The 17,833-nt window shown below is 43.2% G+C and overlaps 1 protein-coding gene across 3 annotated transcripts in view; it reads right to left on the reverse strand.

The window, feature by feature from the left end:
* LOC135512807 (transducin-like enhancer protein 4) overlaps nt 1-17,167 on the reverse strand; it is an 83,613-nt gene extending 66,446 nt beyond the window's left edge. For all 3 annotated transcript variants that reach the window (XM_064935205.1, XM_064935204.1, XM_064935202.1), the window contains exon 1: nt 16,431-17,167. In XM_064935205.1, the coding sequence (XP_064791277.1) occupies nt 16,431-16,454 (24 nt within the window). In that variant the 5' untranslated portion in view covers nt 16,455-17,167. The remainder of the gene's footprint in view (nt 1-16,430) is intronic.
* Nucleotides 17,168-17,833: the final 666 nt, after the last annotated feature.

Below are 17,833 nucleotides of genomic sequence, written 5' to 3' on the forward strand. Positions count from 1 at the left end.
GATCTGGTTAATCTAGGAGAGGAGGGAAGGGAGGGAGTGGGAAACCAGACAGACCAGCTATGTGGGACAACAGCAGTCAATCACAATTTAGAGTATCCAGAGCAGAGCTGGAGCAGGGCGAGCCGAAAATTAAGAAGGATTATCTATGGGTTTGTGTGTGTGTGTGTGTGTGGGGGGGGGGGGGGGACTGGGCCAGATCACATAACAGTACAGAGCCAGCAGCCGGGCCACAGCCCTCCTTCCCCCTCATCTGTCTATCAATCACTGGGGGAAACATTCAATTTAGGCTGGTGTTTCTGAGCTGGCAGCCGCAGCATGGGAGGTAGGGAAACCGATGCGGGTCTGGGACTGATCAGGACTGCAGAGCTTCTCTCTGCTCTATGGCACACTTTCTGTTCTGCCGCCCGCTTCCTCTCTCTTTGCCTATCCTTCCCTTCCTCTCTATCGCTCTCGCTTTCCATCTCTATGTCTTTCTCACTCCGTCTCAGGAGAGAGACGTTCTGAGGGGTATCAAATAATCATGAGCTGGTGAAATATTTAGGGTAAAGGCACATGAATAGATGAAGAGTACCAAGTGTAGGAGGGAAGTGTTAATATGATCCCGGATGTAGGGGATATGTGTGTGCGTGTTCTCGTCAGTGGCGGTTCTAGCTTATGGTGGTGGTGGTGTGCAGACTGGTTTTGTATTATTCTTAACGACTTCGCACAAACCAGACAAAAATGCAACAATATGTCTGTGCAACTATATAGTATAATGAATGAATTTTGGTTTATTTGGTAGCATTTCATAGTGACTGATTTTACTAATTGCATTAGTACTGTACTAAGTTAGAGGTGTGCTATTTGATAGATTCCCCCGTCCCCCCTACTTCGGGCTTCCAGTGGGGAGACCTGAGGTCAACCTACCTCCGCTCCCCTCCCCATCTCGTACTTCTGAGTGGGAGACCTTCCCAGGCAAGTAGCCTGCCTAGCTCACAAAACTAGAATCAGGGTACCCAGTCCAACAAGGTTAATTGACCCACAGTCCCACACGGTGACATGATATCATTGACGTGACGTGCAAATGAGCGATAGAAAACCAATCGCGCAAATGTCGCCTTTCAGAATTTTTGGGTGCGGGCGCCCCGTGCCACCTATATCTAGGCGGCACAGGGCGCGGCAGTGTAGCCTAGTGGTTAGAGCATTGGACTAGCAACTGAAAGGTTGCAAGTTCAAATCCCCGAGCTGACAAGGTACAAAATCTGTCGTTCTGCCCCTGAACAGGCAGTTAACCCACTGTTCCTAGGCCGTCATTGAAAATAAGAATTTGTTCTTAACTGATTTGCCTAGTAAAATAAAGGTAAAAAAATATATATATATATCTGCCACTGGTTCTCATTCTCTTTGTCACCTCTGGCCCTGTACATCATTGCCTATAGCCACCTTCAGAGCAGTAACTCGCCTCTCTCTCTCTCTCTCTCTCTCTCTCAATTAAAGTTAAATAAACAATCAAAAATCAACAGTAAACATTATACAAGTTTCAAAGGAATAGACCCATTTAAAATGTCCTTATGGCTATGCACTGTGTTATAATGATGTGCAAATAGTTCAAGTGCAAAAGGGAAGACAAAAAAACATAAATATGGGTTGTATTTACAATGGTGTTTGTTCTTCACTGGTTGCCCTTTTCTTGTGCTGTGATGGCACACTGTGGTATTTTACCCAATAGATTTGTTGTGGAATTCTTTGTGGGTCTGTGTAATCTGAGGGAAATATGTGTCTCGAATATGGTCATACATTTGGCAGGAGGTTAGGAAGTGCAGCTCAGTTTCCACTGAATTTTGTGGGCAGTGTGCACATAGCCTGTTTTCTCTTGAGAGCAAGGTCTGCATATGGTGGCCTCTCTCAATAGCAAGGCCATGCTCACTGAGTCGTTACATCGTCAAAGCTTTCCTTCATTTTGGGTCAGTCACAATGGTTGGGTATTCTGCCAATGTGTGCTTTCTGTTTAGGGGCAAATAGCATTACAGTTTGCTCAGTTTTGTTGTTGTAAATTCTTTCCAATGTGTCAAGTAAATATCTTCTTGTTTTCTCATTATTTGATTGGGTCTAATTGTGTTGCTGTCCTGGGGATCTGTTTGTGAACAGAGCCCCACGATAGGGGACTCTTCTCTAGGTTAAACTGTCTATAGGTGATGGCTTTGTTATAGAAAAGAAGTCTCTCCCTCCCTCCCTCCCTCCCTCCCGTCTGACTGATAGTTGGCTCAGGGCTCTCCAAGAGGCAATGCTTTGTAGGGACTAGGGCTGGCTGGGGTAGGATCACACCCACCAAAGCCCTAAGACAGACACACACCTCTTTCGATTCCCCACATTTCCAGGCAAGCAGCATCTTAGCTGGAGCGGAGCCCTCATTTAACGCTTGAAGGTGTTGATACCAGGGCACTAGCCAGGCTGCCAGTCAGTCACAATACAAAACCATTTGGAGATGGTGGCTCTCCATTGTGGTGAGAGGCAAAAGCCTCCGCCATCCAATTCTAGATTATAAATGGAGGTATTGGCGGTGAAAAGAGGGTTTGGAGTGGTTGCAAACCATGGTCAGATCAGTTATTTTTTATAAAAACCAACAAGGGCCTTGACTGAGGAGAGAATGAGTGTTGAGATTGCAGAAGAGAGACCAGTTAATCTGGATTGATGTGTCCATAACTGATTTAGAACCTGTTTGCTATTTATTTTTGATTTTGATTTATTTCACCTTTATTTAACCAGGTAGGCTAGTTGAGAACATGTTCTCATTTGTAACTGCGACCTGGCCAAGATAAAGTGTAGCAATTCAACACATACAACAACACAGAGTTACACATGGAATAAACAAAACACAGTCAATAATACAGTAGAACAAAAGAAAACAAAAAGTCTATATACAGTGAGTGCAAATGAGGTAAGTTAAGGAAATAAATTGGCCATGGTGGGGAAGGAATTACAATATAGCAATTAAACACTGGAATGGTAGATCGGCAGAGGATGAATGTGCAGGTAGAGATACTGGGGTGCAAAGGAGCAAAATAAATAAATAAATACCAGTATGGGGATGAGGTAGGTAGATAGATGGGCTGTTTACAGATGGGCTATGTACAGGTGCAGTGATCTGTAAGCTGCTCTGACAGCTGGTGCTTAAAGCTAGTGAGGGAGATTCAGAGATTTTTGCAATTCGTTCCAGTCATGGGCAGCAGAGAACTGGAAGGAAAGACGACCAAAGGAGGAATTGGCTTTGGGGGTGACCAATGAGATATACTTAATGGAGCGCGTGCTACAAGTGGGTGCTGCTATGGCGACCAGTGAGCTGAGATAAGGCGGGGCTTTACCTAGCAGAGACTTGTAGATAACCTGTAGCCAGTGGGTTTGGCGACGAGTATGAAGCGAGGGCCAACCAACGAGAGCTTACAGGTCGCAATGGTGGGTAGTACATGGAGCTTTGGTGACAAAACGGATGGCACTGTGATAGACTGCATCCAGTTTGTTGAGTAGAGTGTTGGAGGCTATTTTATAGATGACATCACCGAAGTCGAGGATCGGTAGGATGGTCAGTTTTACGAGGGTATGTTTGGCAGCATGAGTGAAGGATGCTTTGTTGCGATATAGGAAGCCGATTCTAGATTTAATTTTGGATTGGAGATGCTTAATGTGAGTCTGGAAGGAGAGTTTACAGTCTAACCAGACACCCAGGTATTTGTAGTTGTCCACGTATTCTAAGTCAGAGCCGCCCAGAGTAGTGATGCTGGACGGGCGAGCAGGTGCGGGCAGTGATCGGTTGAATAGCATGCATTTAGTTTTACTTGCGTTTAAGAGCAGTTGGAGGCCACGGAAGGAGTGTTGTATGGCATTGAAGCTTGTCGGGAGGTTAGTTTACACAGTGTCCAAGGAGGGGCCAGAAGTATACAGAATGGTGTCGTCTGCGTAGAGGTGGATCAGAGAATCACCAGCAGCAAGAGCAGCATCATTGATGTATACAGAAAAGAGAGTCAGCCCGAGAATTGAACCCTGTGGAACACCCATAGAGACTGTCAGAGGTCTGAACAACAGGCCCTCCGATTTGACACACTGAACTCTATCAGAGAAGTAGTTGGTAAACCAGGCAAGGCAATCATTTGAGAAACCAAGGCTGTCGAGTCTGCCAATAAGAATGTTGTGATTGACAGAGTCGAAAGCCTTGGCCAGGTCGATGAATACGGCTGCACAATAATGTCTCTTATCGATGGCGGTTATGATGTCGTTTAGAACCTTAAGCATGGCTGAGGTACACCCATGACCAGCTCTGAAACCAGATTGCATAGCGGAGAAGGTATGGTGGGATTCGAAATGGTCAGTAATCTGTTTGTTAACTTGGCTTTCGAAGACCTTAGAAAGACAGGGTAGGATAGATATAGGTCTGTAGCAGTTTGGGTCTAGAGTGTCACCCCCTTTGAATAGGGGGATGACCGCGGCAGCTTTCCAATCTTTGGGAATCTCAGATGATGTGAAATAAAGGTTGAACAGGCTAGTAATAGCGGTTGCAACAATTTCGGCAGATAATTTTAGAAAGAGAGTGTCCAGATTGTCTTGCCCAGCTGATTTGTAGAGGTCCAGATTTTGCAGCTCTTTCAGAACATCAGATATCTGGATTTGGGTAAAGGAGAAATGGTGGGGGCTTTGGCGGGTTGCTGTGGAGGGTCCCGGGCAGTTGACCGGGGTAGGGGAAGCCATGTGGAAAGCATGACCAGCCGTAGAGAAATGCTTATTGAAATTCTCAATTATAGTGGATTTATCGGTGGTGACAGTGTTTCCTAGCCTCAGAGCAGTGGGCAGCTGGGAGGAGGTGCTCTTATTCTCCATGGACTTTACAGTGTCCCAGAACTTTTTTGAGTTAGTACTACAGGATGCAAATTTCTGTTTGAAAAAGCTTGCCTTAGAAAAGCTAACTGTCTGTGTATATTTGTTCCTAACTTCCCTGAAGAGTTGCATATCACGGGGGCTATTCGATGCTAATGCAGAACGCCGCAGGATGTTTTTGTGCTGGTCAAGGGCAGACAGGTCTGGAGTGAACCAAGGACTATATCTATTCCTAGTTCTACATTTTTTGAGAGGGGCATGCTTATTTAAGATGGTGAGAAAGGCACTTTTAAATAATAGCCAGGCATCATCTACTGACGGGATGAGGTCAATGTCATTCCAGGATACCCCGGCCAGGTCGATTAGAAAAGCCTGCTCGCAGAAGTGTTTTAGGGAGCGTTTGACAGTGATGACGGGTGGTCGTTTGGTCACAGACCCATTACAGATGCAGGCAATGATCGCTGAGATCTTGATTGAAAACAGCAGAGGTGTATTTGGAGGGTGAATTAGTTAGGATGACATCTATGAGGGTGCCTGTGTTTTTTTTTTACCTTAATTTTACTAGGCAAGTCAGTTAAGAACAAATTCTTATTTTCAATGACGGCCTAGGAACAGTGGGTTAACTGCCTGTTCAGGGGCAGAACGACAGATTTTGTACCTTGTCAGCTCGGCAATTTGAACTTGCAACCTTTCGGTTACTAGTCCAATGCTCTAACCACTAGGCTACACTGCCACCCCGTTTACTGATTTGGGGTTGTACCGGGTAGGTTCATTGATAATTTGTGTGAGATTGAGGGCATTAAGCTTAGGTTGTAGGATGGCCGGGGTGTTAAGCATGTCCCAGTTTAGGTCACTTAGTAGCACAAGCTCAGAAGATAGATGGGGCAATCAATTCACATATGGTTATCGAGGGCACAGCTGGGGGCAGAGGGAGGTCTATAGCAAGCGGCAACAGTGAGAGACTTGTTTCTGGAAAGGTGAATTTTTAGAAGTAGAAGCTGAAATTGTTTGAGTACAGACCTAGATAGCCTGCAGAGTTCTGTATTACTATCTTTGCAGTAGATTGCAACACCGCCCCCTTTGGCAGTTCTATCTTGGCGGAAAACATTATGGTTAGCAATGGAGATTTCATGGTTTTTGGTGGTTTTCCTAAGCCAGGATTCAGACACGGCTAAAACATCTGCGCTGGCAGAGTGTGCTAAAGCAGTGAGTAAAACAAACTTAGGGAGTAGGCTTCTAATGTTAACATGCATGAAACCAAGGCTTTTATGTTTACGGAAGTCAACAAATGAGAGCACCTGGGGGGTGGGAGTCGAGCTCGGCACTGCAGGACCTGGATTAACCTCCACACCACCAGAGGAACAGAAGAGAAGTAGGATAAGGGTACGGCTAAAGACTATACGAACTGGCCGTCTAGCACGTTCAGAACAGAGAGTAAAAGGAGCAGGATTCTGGGCACTATAGCATAGATTCAAGACATAGTGTACAGACAAAGATAAGGTCGGATGTGAGTACATTGGAGGTAAACCTAGGCATTGAGTAATGGAGAGAGAGATATAGTCTCTAGAGATGTTTGAAACCAGGTGATGTCATCGTATAAGTAGGAGGTGGAACAACATGGTTGGTTAAGGCATATTGAGCAGGGCTAGAAGCTCTAAAGTGAAATAAGACAGTAATCACTAACCAGGACAATAATGGACAAGGCATATTGATATTAGAGCGAGGCATGCGTAGCCAAGTGAACATATGCGTCCAGTGAGGGACACGGCGATTCAGACAGTTAGCAGACCGATGCTAACAAGCTAACAGTTAGTAGGCCGGGGCTAAACAAGCTAGCAGCTAGTAGACCGGGGCAAGCTAGCAGTTAGCAGGCCGGGTTAGCAAGCAAGCAGTTAGCATGGGCTAGCAGTTACAGACCGGGCAGGTAAGCTAGCAGTTAGCAGGCCGGCAGCTAGCAGTTAGTAGACCGGGGCAAACTAGCAGTTAGCAGGCCGGGTTAGCAAGCAGTTAGCAGGGGCTAGCAGTTAGCAGACCGGGTTAGCAAGCAGTTAGCAAGGGCTAGCAGTTAGCAGACCGGGTTAGCAAGCAAGCAGATAGCAGGGGCTAGAAAGTTAACCTTTGGGGGACGTTGCGGTGGGGGTAAGTCTGTTTTTGCCTCTTCGTGCGGTGACGTCGATAGACCAGTCATGGAATTAGTAGGGTTCCAAGTAGCTCTAGCTAGCTAGCAGGCCTAGCTAGTTAGCATAATGGGCCTTCAGCGGGCGTCGTGCCTGAGGGGCCTATTGAGGTCCTCGGGCAGATTATGTCGGTATTCCAGTCGTAGGGGATCTGCGGGGTTCCATGCCCCATACCGGCTGTATAAGGGGTCCGGATATTGTAGCCCAGGAGTATACTTTGATGGTAGCACAGGAGCCCTGGCCGGGCTAGCTTCTAGCTAATTGGTGCTTGCTCTGGGATGGAAACGTTAGCCAGGAGTAGTCATCCGGGATTGCGGTTAGCTAGTTGTGAAGATCCAGATGTTCAGTTCGCGGTAGGAATCCGGGGATAAAAATAACTGGTCCGTTATGCTCTGGTTAGAGTCACGTTGTTCGAACTGGAGAGAGCTTTCCAAGCTGAAGGTTAGCTGATGACCGCTGGCAATGGTTTGCTGACTGATAGCTGGTAGTTAGCTGGCTAGCTTCAGTTGAGGGTTTCCAGATCCGAAGTAAATATAAATACTTTAGGGAAAAAAAGCAGATTCACGCCACATTGGGTGAGGTGGGTTGCAGGAGAGTATTTAGATGTTAAGGTTTAGCAAATTATTTTTACGGATGTGCGATGAAAAGGATGTAAAATTATATATACAAGGGACACGACAGGACAAAGACGTCTGACTGCTATGCCATCTTGGATTGGAGAAAAAAAAGCAGGTAACAGTATGGATGAAGAAGACTATGTATAGTACCAATCAAATGTTTGGACACACCTACACATTCAAGGGTTTTTCTTTATTTTTTACTATTTTCTACATTGTAGAATAATAGCGAAGACATCAAAACATTGAAATAACACATATGGAATCATGTAGTAACCAAAAAAGTGTTAAACAAATCAAAAGAGATTTTATATTTAAAATTCCTCAAAGGAGCCACCTTTTGCCTTGATGACAGCTTTGCACACTCTTGGCATTTTTTCAACCAGCTTCACCTGGAATCCCTTTCCAACAGTCTTGAAGGAGTTCCCACATATGCTGAGCACTTGTTGGCTGCTTTTCCTTCACTCTGTGTTCAAACTCATCCCAAACCATCTCAATTGGGTTGTGGTTGGGTGATTGTGGAGGCCTGGTCATTTGATGCAGCACTCCATCACTCTCCTTCTTGGTCAAATAGCCTTTACACAGCCTGGAGGTGTGTTTGGTTATTGTCCTGTTGAAAAACAAATGATCGTCCCACTAAGCGCAAACCATTTGGGATGGCATATCGCTGCAGAATGCTGTGGTATCCATGCTGGTTAAGTGTGCCTTGAATTCTAAATAAATCACAGACAATGTCACCAGTAAAGCACCCCCACACCATCACACCTCCTCCTCCATGCTTCACAGTGGGAACCACACATGCAGAGATCATCTGTTCACCTACTCTGCGTCTCACAAAGACACAGTGGTTGGAATTTTTTTAAATTGCACATTTGGACTCATCAGACCAAAGGACAGATTTCCAATGGTCTAATGTCCATTGCTCATGTTTCCTGGCCCAAGCAAGTCTCGTCTTATTATTTGTGTCCTTTAGTAGTGGTTTCTTTGCAGGAATTTGACCATGAAGGCCTGATTCATGCAATCTCCTCTGAATAGATGATGTTGAGATATGTCTGTTACTTGAACTCTGTGAAGCATTTATTTGGTCTAAAATGTCTGAGGTTGTAACTCTAATGAACTTATCCTCTGCAGCAGAGATAACTCTAGGTCTTCTTTTCCTGTTTTGGTCGTCATGAAAACCAGTTTCTTCCGAGAACTTGATGGTTTTTGCGACTGCACATGAAGAAACTTTCAAAGTTCTTGAAATTTTCCGAACTGACTGACCTTCATGTCTTAAGGTAATGATGGACTGTCATTTCTCTTTGCTTATTTGAGCTGTTCTTGCCATAAAATGGTCTTTTACCATCTTACCTATCTTCTGTATACCACCCCTACCTTTTCAAAACACAACTGATTGGCTCAAACGCATTAAGGAGGATATAAATTCCACAAATTAACTTTTAACAAGGCACACCTGTTAATTGAAATGCATTCCAGGTACCTACCTCGTGAAGCTGGTTTAGAGAATGCCAAGAGTGTACAAATATTTGAAGAATCTCAAATATAACATTTATTTTGATTTGTTGAACACTTTTTTGGTTACTACATGATTCCATATGTGTTATTTCATAGTTTGATGTTTTCACTATTATTCTACAACGTAGAAAACAGTACAAAAATTAAGAAAAACCTTGGAATGAGTAGGTGTGTCCAAACTTTTGACTGGTACTGTACATGTATTTCATTAAAGTATGGATGTACAAACAGAAAAACAAGCCCAACAATACAGATGTGCCCAGAGGAAAACAAGCGAACTACACAACAGCGAGACAGAGTTAATGCACGCCACCGTGCGCCCTACCCCCATTAAGGGAACATATGTGATTTGTGTGTTGGTTTGTTTAATTGGCTGTTACCTTTAGAGGCCTAGAAGAGTGAGGACAGACCCAGTACAGACAGGACCCAGCTATAGTATTAATACGGGCCTAAAGTTCAGGAGACACACAAGGCCAGATTTACTAGGGAAGTGAGAGATTACTAATAGTTAAAAGCACAGTTTGTGAAAAGCTCCTTTCTGTAGACTCTGAATAGTCATGGGGAGCATGAACTTTTCCGTTGCCTCTCCACTCCAGTTCTGCCAAAGAACAGAATGCACAGTTGCATGCACAAGCACACACATGCCTACATGCATATGCACAGTGCCAGGCAGTGCTGCAACATGGCAATGGCACCCAGGTGGAGCAGTAAGTAGGCTCTCTGTCCCTGCCACATACACACACAGACAGATACAGACTCAGACACACACATACACGCTGCCTCTGTCTGCCTGCGGTAAGTTCCCTCCTGTGCGAGTCTGCTCCCATCAGATCAGGATCAGTCTCGGGCCAGATCAACTCTCTCCAGACACCTTCTATCACAACACTGTCTGTGGGGGGTGTTCACAGTCAACACACACACACACACACACACATACACACACACACACACCCTCTCTGTCTAAGCGAGCAGGAGCTGATGTCCTCCACCAAAGCCTGCACCATCAAACAACCAAAATATGTAAACTACAAGGATTCCTTCTGTGTTTAACATCACATAATACCATGTTAAATTTAAGTCCATGCTGTGAATCCCTACAGGTAAAGACAAAGTGGTCACTAGTCAGTGGATGTAAGGGGAGTGAGGTAAGGTAAGTTGAGCCAAATTTTTATGAAGAGGTCATCATTTCATCAAGTCTTTGACAGAAGAAACCACATGGAAAAGGTGGTAAGGTCCCCAAAAATGTTTTTCATAAAGTCAGATGAATTATTGGGTTATAGGTTTCATGATGCCTGTATCTAAACCAAAGTATAAAGTTTTAAGATCGTTTTGTACTTCAGTTGGGGTCTCTATAAGCTACAATATGAGGTCCTAAAACTAGCATGAAAGTGCATCCTTGTAGCTGGGTGGGCTAATATAGTCAAAATGTTTGCCTTGGAGTAAATTTAGCCAATGGCCACCATATCCCATACAAATGATGATTACATTTTGACAGTTTTATGCATAATATGCATAGTGTTTTTGCAATGTGTCATGCATATGAACTCAAGATAGTGAACATTTATTGTTACACAGAGCAGACATCATCACACCTTGTGTATACAAACGTTAAAAAAGTGCGGGTTTGGCCCCCCTTTGGGTTCTTGAGAGAGGAGCCAAGGATGTGAGAGAAGGGAAGAAGTCCATTTGAGCAGCAGCAAGGGATAAACAAATTGACTATGACACTGAAGAGGTACATTGACAAAAAAGAAAACAAACATGTATGTACCTGTGTCCGAAAGAGAGCCTATGACATAGTAAACAAGGTACACTAGTTCTGAACTGATGACATGGAGTCTAAGCTTGCTAAATATATCAAGAATCGTGCGGGCCAGTTTCATGGGCTTAGTAGCATCAAATGCAGAGAACTTGCCTATGAATTGGCAAATCAAAACAACATCCCTGTTCCAGTCCACTGGTCAAAAAATTGAAGGGTATGTGATATTGAACAGAGCAATCCATATCTGAATGCAGACATACGTTTAAGATACACTAAGTGCACAACACATTAGGAACACCTTCCTAATATTAAGTTGCACCCCCTTTTGCACGCAGAAGAGCCTCAATTCGTCAGGTCATATCAAATTTTATTTGTCACATGCTCCGAATACAGGTGTACACCTTTACCGTGAAATGTTTACTAAGAAGCCCGTAACAACAATACAGTTCAAGAAAGAGTTAAGAAAATATTTAATAAATAAACTAAAGTAAAAATAGTAAAAGAAAAAGAAAAAGTAACACAATAAAAATAACAAGGCTATATACAGGAGATTCCGGTACCAAGTCAATGTGTGGGGGTATAGGTTAGTAGAATTATTTTGTACATGTAGGTATGGGTAAAGTGTCTATGCATAGATAATAAACAGCGAGTAGCAGTAGTGTAAAAACAAAGGGGGGCATGCCAATATACATATTCTGGGTGGCCATTTGATTAATTCAGCAGTCTTATGGCTTGGGGTAGAAGCTGTTAATTTAATAACCTCTACGGGATCAGTGTCCCTAAACCAGGGCGTTGTTGCTAACTTGCACTAATGTGACTAGAATGATGATGTAAGTAACAGCAAACTTTCCAGGACTTTCATAGACATGTCTTTAAGAAAGCTTAAAGCAATTCTTGTTTATCTAACTGCAGTGTCCAGTTTACAGTAGCTATTACAGTGAAAAAAATACCATGCTGTTGTTTGAGGAGAGGGCACAACAAAAGAACATTTTTATCATGGCAACTGGTTTGATACATTCACCTCTGAAGGTAAATAATGTACTTATATTCAGTAATCTTGCTCTGATTTGTCATCCTGAGGGTCCCAGAGATAAAATGTAGCATAGTTTTGTTTTATAAAATTTTTATATTCAAATGTAGGAACTGGGTTCTACAGTTTGAACCTCTGCTGTCTCTGGCTCCACAACCATCCCGCATGGCCATCTAGATGTGTGAAGGTTAGTGTTTTTTTCTGTAGGGAAGCTAATTATCCATAATTTATGACATTCCTGGATGTGTGTAAACATACATTTTTATTACCATAGCATTTTTGTATGTTCTCTATAGTTATGTACTTAAAAATGTATCAATTGACCAATTCGGCACATTTGGGCAAACTCCTGGCAGACTTGTTACAAAATATAGTGTAGTAATGTAATGCTTCACTGGATCAGTCTGAAACTTTGTACACACACTGCTGCCATCTGTTGGCCAAGCTCTAAATTACACCAAGACTTCTATCTGGATATATGGCCTTTCTCTTGCATTTCAAAGATGATGGAACAACAACAAAAAATGTAAAACATGTTTTATCTTTTACCAGGTGTTGTGTTCTCCTACACTTCCACAATCTTCAAAGTGTTTCCTTTCAAATATGGTATCAAGAATATGCATATCCTTGCTTCAGGTCCTGAGCTACAGGCAGTTAGATTTGTGTATGTCATTTTAGGCGGAAATTGAAAAAAAGGGTTCGATCCTTGGAGCCTTTTGGTCCTAGACTTGGTGCTCTGGTACCAATTGCCGTGCGATAGCAGAGAGAACAGTCTATGACTTGGGTGACTGGAGTCTCTGACAATTTTTTGCACCTTCCTCTGACAGCGCTTAGTGTATAGGTCCTGGATGGCAGGAAGCTTGGTCCCAGTGATATACTGGGCCGTACACACTACACTCTGTAGCGCCTTACGGTCGGATGTCGAGCAGTTGCCATACCAGGCTGTGATGCAACCGGTCAGGATGCTCTTGAGGGTGCAGCTGTAGAACTGTTTGAGGATCTGGGGACCTATGCCAAATATTTTCAGTCTCCTGAGCGGGAAAAGGTGTTGTCGTGCCCTCTTCACGGCTTTCTTGGTGTGTTTAGACCATGATAGTTTGTTAGTGATGTGGACACCAAGGAACTTGAAACTCTCAACCCGCTCCACTACAGCCCCATCGATGTGAATGGGGGCATCATGTTCGGCCCTCCCTTTCCTGTAGTTCCATTTGATTTCAATCACTTTTCTAACACATCCCTTTTGATTTGAACAAAACTTTCCATATATTTTGCCCATGGTAGAAGAGGTCAGAAGGTGACTTCTTGAACTAAATGCCAAAACATTTAGGAGATCGAGGTGCTCAAAGTTGACCCATGTTGCATACACCACCCTACCATGAACATCTTCATCACGGGAAAAGATAAACAGTTGATCTTGATTTTATTTAAAAGATTACAAACATTTATTGAAAAGCATTTTTTTAAATAAAAACTGTAATTTTCTAAACTTTATAACGTAAATGATTAAAAAAAAAACATAATGTGAGATTTTCTTCATCTTCTCAAATGTTTTAGCTTAGACCTTATTTTACATCATCTGAGGTGTTTGTGCAACATACTGAATACAGGGTGAGTGTCATTTCAATCATACTGTAGAAATAATTCATAGAATGGACATATCCCTTCAGAACACTAATTAAGCTGGTACATCAGAGAAATGTCATTTTAACTTACAATTACTACCACAAAGATAGCTGCCGGTCAACCCACTGTCGAATGTCAACTTAAATGGAAATGTCTATTCTATTATCTATATTTCAATGATTTCAATAGGTTACCTGTGGAATATTAACAGTATGATTTCAAACAACTGATATTCCAATTAAAGTCAACATTCTCTAATGTGTGAACTTCCAACCATCTTTGTGCTACCATTTGAACATTTACATTTAAATGTTATTCCCATTTTAGTACATTTATCAGCCAAAACATATCCATATTTTTGTATCTTTTTTTAACACGTTTTTAGATAATTGACTTTAAAGGTAAAACAACTATGAAGACATGTATGTATCTTGGTCATTTAGAAGGCACTTTTATCCAAATCGACTCACAGTAAGTGCATTCATCTTAAGATACAGTAGCTAGTTGAGACAACCACATATCACAGTCGTAGTAAGTACCATTTTCCCTCAATACAGAAGTTATCAGTAGGAAAAGACAGGGTGCAAGTTTTATTTTTGGGCACTTCTATCTCCTAAATGTTTTGGTATTCAGGTCCCAAAAGTTAGTTTCTGACCACTTCCACCATGGGAAAATATGTATACTGTAGGTTTCGTTCAAATCAAAAGGGGTGATGTCAAAACAATTTTGAAATCAAATGGAACGACCCTAGTCCCTAAAGCGACTAAACAGAGTTTTAGTCGACTGATAATAGCAAACTAAGAAGGATGGAATTACTAAAATGTGACTAACATGCTGACCACACCGCTCACATCGTGTACACAAGCATTGCTAAATAAATTTACACCTACATGTTATTCAATCACTGCACACACACACACTGCTTGCAGGTGTCAGCGAGTCGCTGCGTGGCCAGGCGCTAAAATATAAATTGTTTCTATTTGTGACGCTCAACGCGCTGCAAGTCCGGCCTCTCCCATCTCCTCATTGGTTTTTAGGAGCATATACGTGGTTAAACTGAAAGATGAACTTAGGTCCACACTCCGGTAGGTTGTAGTAATGCTAGTTGGTTGCCAACCGCCATATAAAGTCCAAAGAAGAAAAAGAAGCCTTAAGGAAGGAGGAGAGATGACGAGAAAAACAGATTTGGTTTACCGTTTTATCTGTGGATTAATTGTCGGAGTTGAGCATCTTGTGCATTTCAGGTAAAATAACAACCCAATGTTTATATACCAGGACAAATTAGCTAGCAACAGCAAGCTAGCTAGCTAAATTGCCATAAATGTTCAATGCTTTTTGACCTGTCCCCAAATTAATATAATTGGTTCAGTTTGTTTTGATATTTCAACCTGTATGTCCTGATCGCTTCTGTGTGGGTGAACAAAATCAACGTGCGCACGATGGCGTGCGTCCGGTTTGGTCAGCATATAAGACTAGAATGTATTTTAGTCATAAAGACTAATTCTAAAATAGCTGGGGGCAATAGTCATTTAGACAGGTTACCTTGGCGTTCTTGGGCACAGGGACTATGGTGGTCTGCTTGAAACATGTAGGTATTACAGACTGGGTCAGGGAGAGGTTGAAAATGTCAGTGAAGACACTTGCCAGCTGATCAGAGCATGAGTATGTGTCCTGGTAATCCAACTGGCCCTGTGGCCTTGTGAATTTTAACCTGTTTAAGGGTCTTACTCACGTCAGCTACGGAGAGCGTGATTACACAGTCATCCGGAACAGATGGTGCTCTCACGCATGGTTCAGTGTTGCTTCCCTCGAAGCGAGCATAGAAGGCATTTAGCTCATATGGTAGGCTCAAGTCACTGGGCAACTTGCGGCTGGGTATTCGTGATAGTTTGCAAATAAATAAATATGAAGACATTGATTCGTAAGACATTAGTAGAACAAGGTGAGCACACACACACGCGTTCATTGCACCCTCCCACCCTCTCTGTGCTGTAGATCCCATTACACCAGCAGGCAGCGGAAGTAAGTTCCAATGGCAGCAGAAGTATGTATTGATCTGTTAGATTTGGCTCAATCTGGGACTGAACTTTATCACAAACACTGTACAACTCTGAACAAAATCTCTGATGTGACTAAACAAAAAACAGACTGAGTATTGAGCTATTTCCAGTGTGATCTCCTATTCATTTCAATTTCTAATTCACAATGCCTTTGTTTTCTCTCAATCTTGCTTCCATTCTATTCCACTTATTTGCATTCTGTCTGTGATTATAATTGATTTCACACTCTTCTGAAAATGTCATCCATAATTCTCTGTGGTTGCAGGCTGAAAATGGAGTGTCCACTGACCCATTTGCACCAGATACAAAGAAACAGACAACACATCTGATTATAGCGACTCGACCTCATGTCTGTATATGTCTCTCTCTGTGTCTGTCTCTCTCGCATGTGTGGTCAAACCCACCCCCTCTTCCAGCTCCATCCTTCAGTCCCCAACACTATAGTAATGAGGGGAGGGATGGGGGGAGGAAGGGAGAGAAATACATATCCCTCTGCCTTATAACACGCTATTCTTGGACACACACACACACAGGACAGACAAACACACACACACTAGAGTAAAGTGGGAGGCAGCTATACCACCCAAACAACTACCTCTCAACTTGCTCTCAACAGCACCTGGGTGCAGGTGACAGGGGATAGACAGTGGAGGGTAGGAGGGTGTGTGTGTGTGTGTGTGTGTGTGTGTGTGTGTGTGTTAGAAGGAATCTCTTTAAGCACCATAACTGTTCCATGTCTCTGTCCCTCAGTGCAGTCTCTGACCTTGTTACTGAGCAGTATTCAGATAGAGAGGTGTCACTTACCGGATGCCTGCCCTGAGGGTACATGGTCCCAGGAGAGGAGATGCTCGCGGTCTGTTTGATGGCCAGGTCAGAGCCCGTCCCCTGGCCCTCCACTCCTCTACCCTCAACCAGAAACACAGCCTAGTCCAGATCTCTCCCCCTGCTCTGGTCTGGGCTCAGGCAAGGCTGGAAAGAGTAGTCCTCACTCCAGCCCAGTCCCGCTTTTTTCTCTTCTTTCTGTTCCTCTCTGTCTGTCTCTCCAACACGGGAACCTGTCGACACAGCTGGGAGAGCTCAGTCCGTCAGTGCATCCTACAAGTCTCACGGTAAAACGGATCCCCAAACTCCTTTTCCTTCTTTCCGTCTCCTTGGTGTAAAGTCACACTCTCGTTTCGCTCTGACTCTCTCGCTCTGTGATCAGTTAGAGTCCACGCGCACTGACATGGCAGTGAAACTCTACTGTCCCTTCACCAACAAGATACAAACACTACACTACACACCTCCATCCAAATACACCAACAATCTACAGTAACTCCCCTCTTCTTCTTATAGGAGAGCACAGAACCCGAAACTGAAGGGTTGGCTTGTCAGTTGGAATAGAAAAGAAAAAGAAGAGGGAGAAAAAACAGTGAGAGAGAGAGAGCTTTGTTTTTAATCTAAATCTGAAGGGAAAAAAAACACAGGAAAGCAGGAAAGAACAGCAGGTCACTAGAAGATCCAGCAGGCTTTTCAGCAGCGAGCCCTAGACTGTAATATATTGTGCCTGTTGGCTTCAACACAAACACAACAGCATGCTAAAGCTCTACTTAAGGTGGAGCGACCGAGATAGAGACACAGACACGGAGATAGCTAGAGATACCCTTTCAATTGTGGTCAGATGGACAAAGCAATCAGCCATGCACAAAGAGACAGGCACAGAGACACACATCCTCACACACTATCGTTACAGATATGAGTGCACACACATAAACAAAACACAAAAACGCACACAAATACAGATAATTAGTCATTCTGAGAAGATAAAAGACCTGTCTGTATTCTAGTTCGCACGCACAAACAGAAACACACACATATTATAAATACATCAGATGTAAATAACAGCATCTTGAGACATTTGAATATTGTAGAGGTTATTTCAGCCCAGACCTGTTTGTTAAAGGGTATTATTTCCATAAGTAAGTAATCCCACCATTTGGCTATAGGCTAGATGAGTTTACTGAGGGCAGCTTCGCTGTTGAACTTGATCAACCAGGAATTAATCCCTTACGATTGAACATCCCACTCTCATGGCTTCCAAGACCTGTACAAGGAAAGAACACACAGGCAGACAGACACGAACACATCTCTTACGGCTCTTGAAAAAGAGGTCACCTAACAGGTAAAGCTCTTTTCATTTTTACACAACTGAAGTTTACAATAACGAA

This window comes from Oncorhynchus masou, chromosome 24 (assembly GCF_036934945.1).
Source record: "Oncorhynchus masou masou isolate Uvic2021 chromosome 24, UVic_Omas_1.1, whole genome shotgun sequence".
NCBI classification, from domain to species: domain Eukaryota; kingdom Metazoa; phylum Chordata; class Actinopteri; order Salmoniformes; family Salmonidae; genus Oncorhynchus; species Oncorhynchus masou.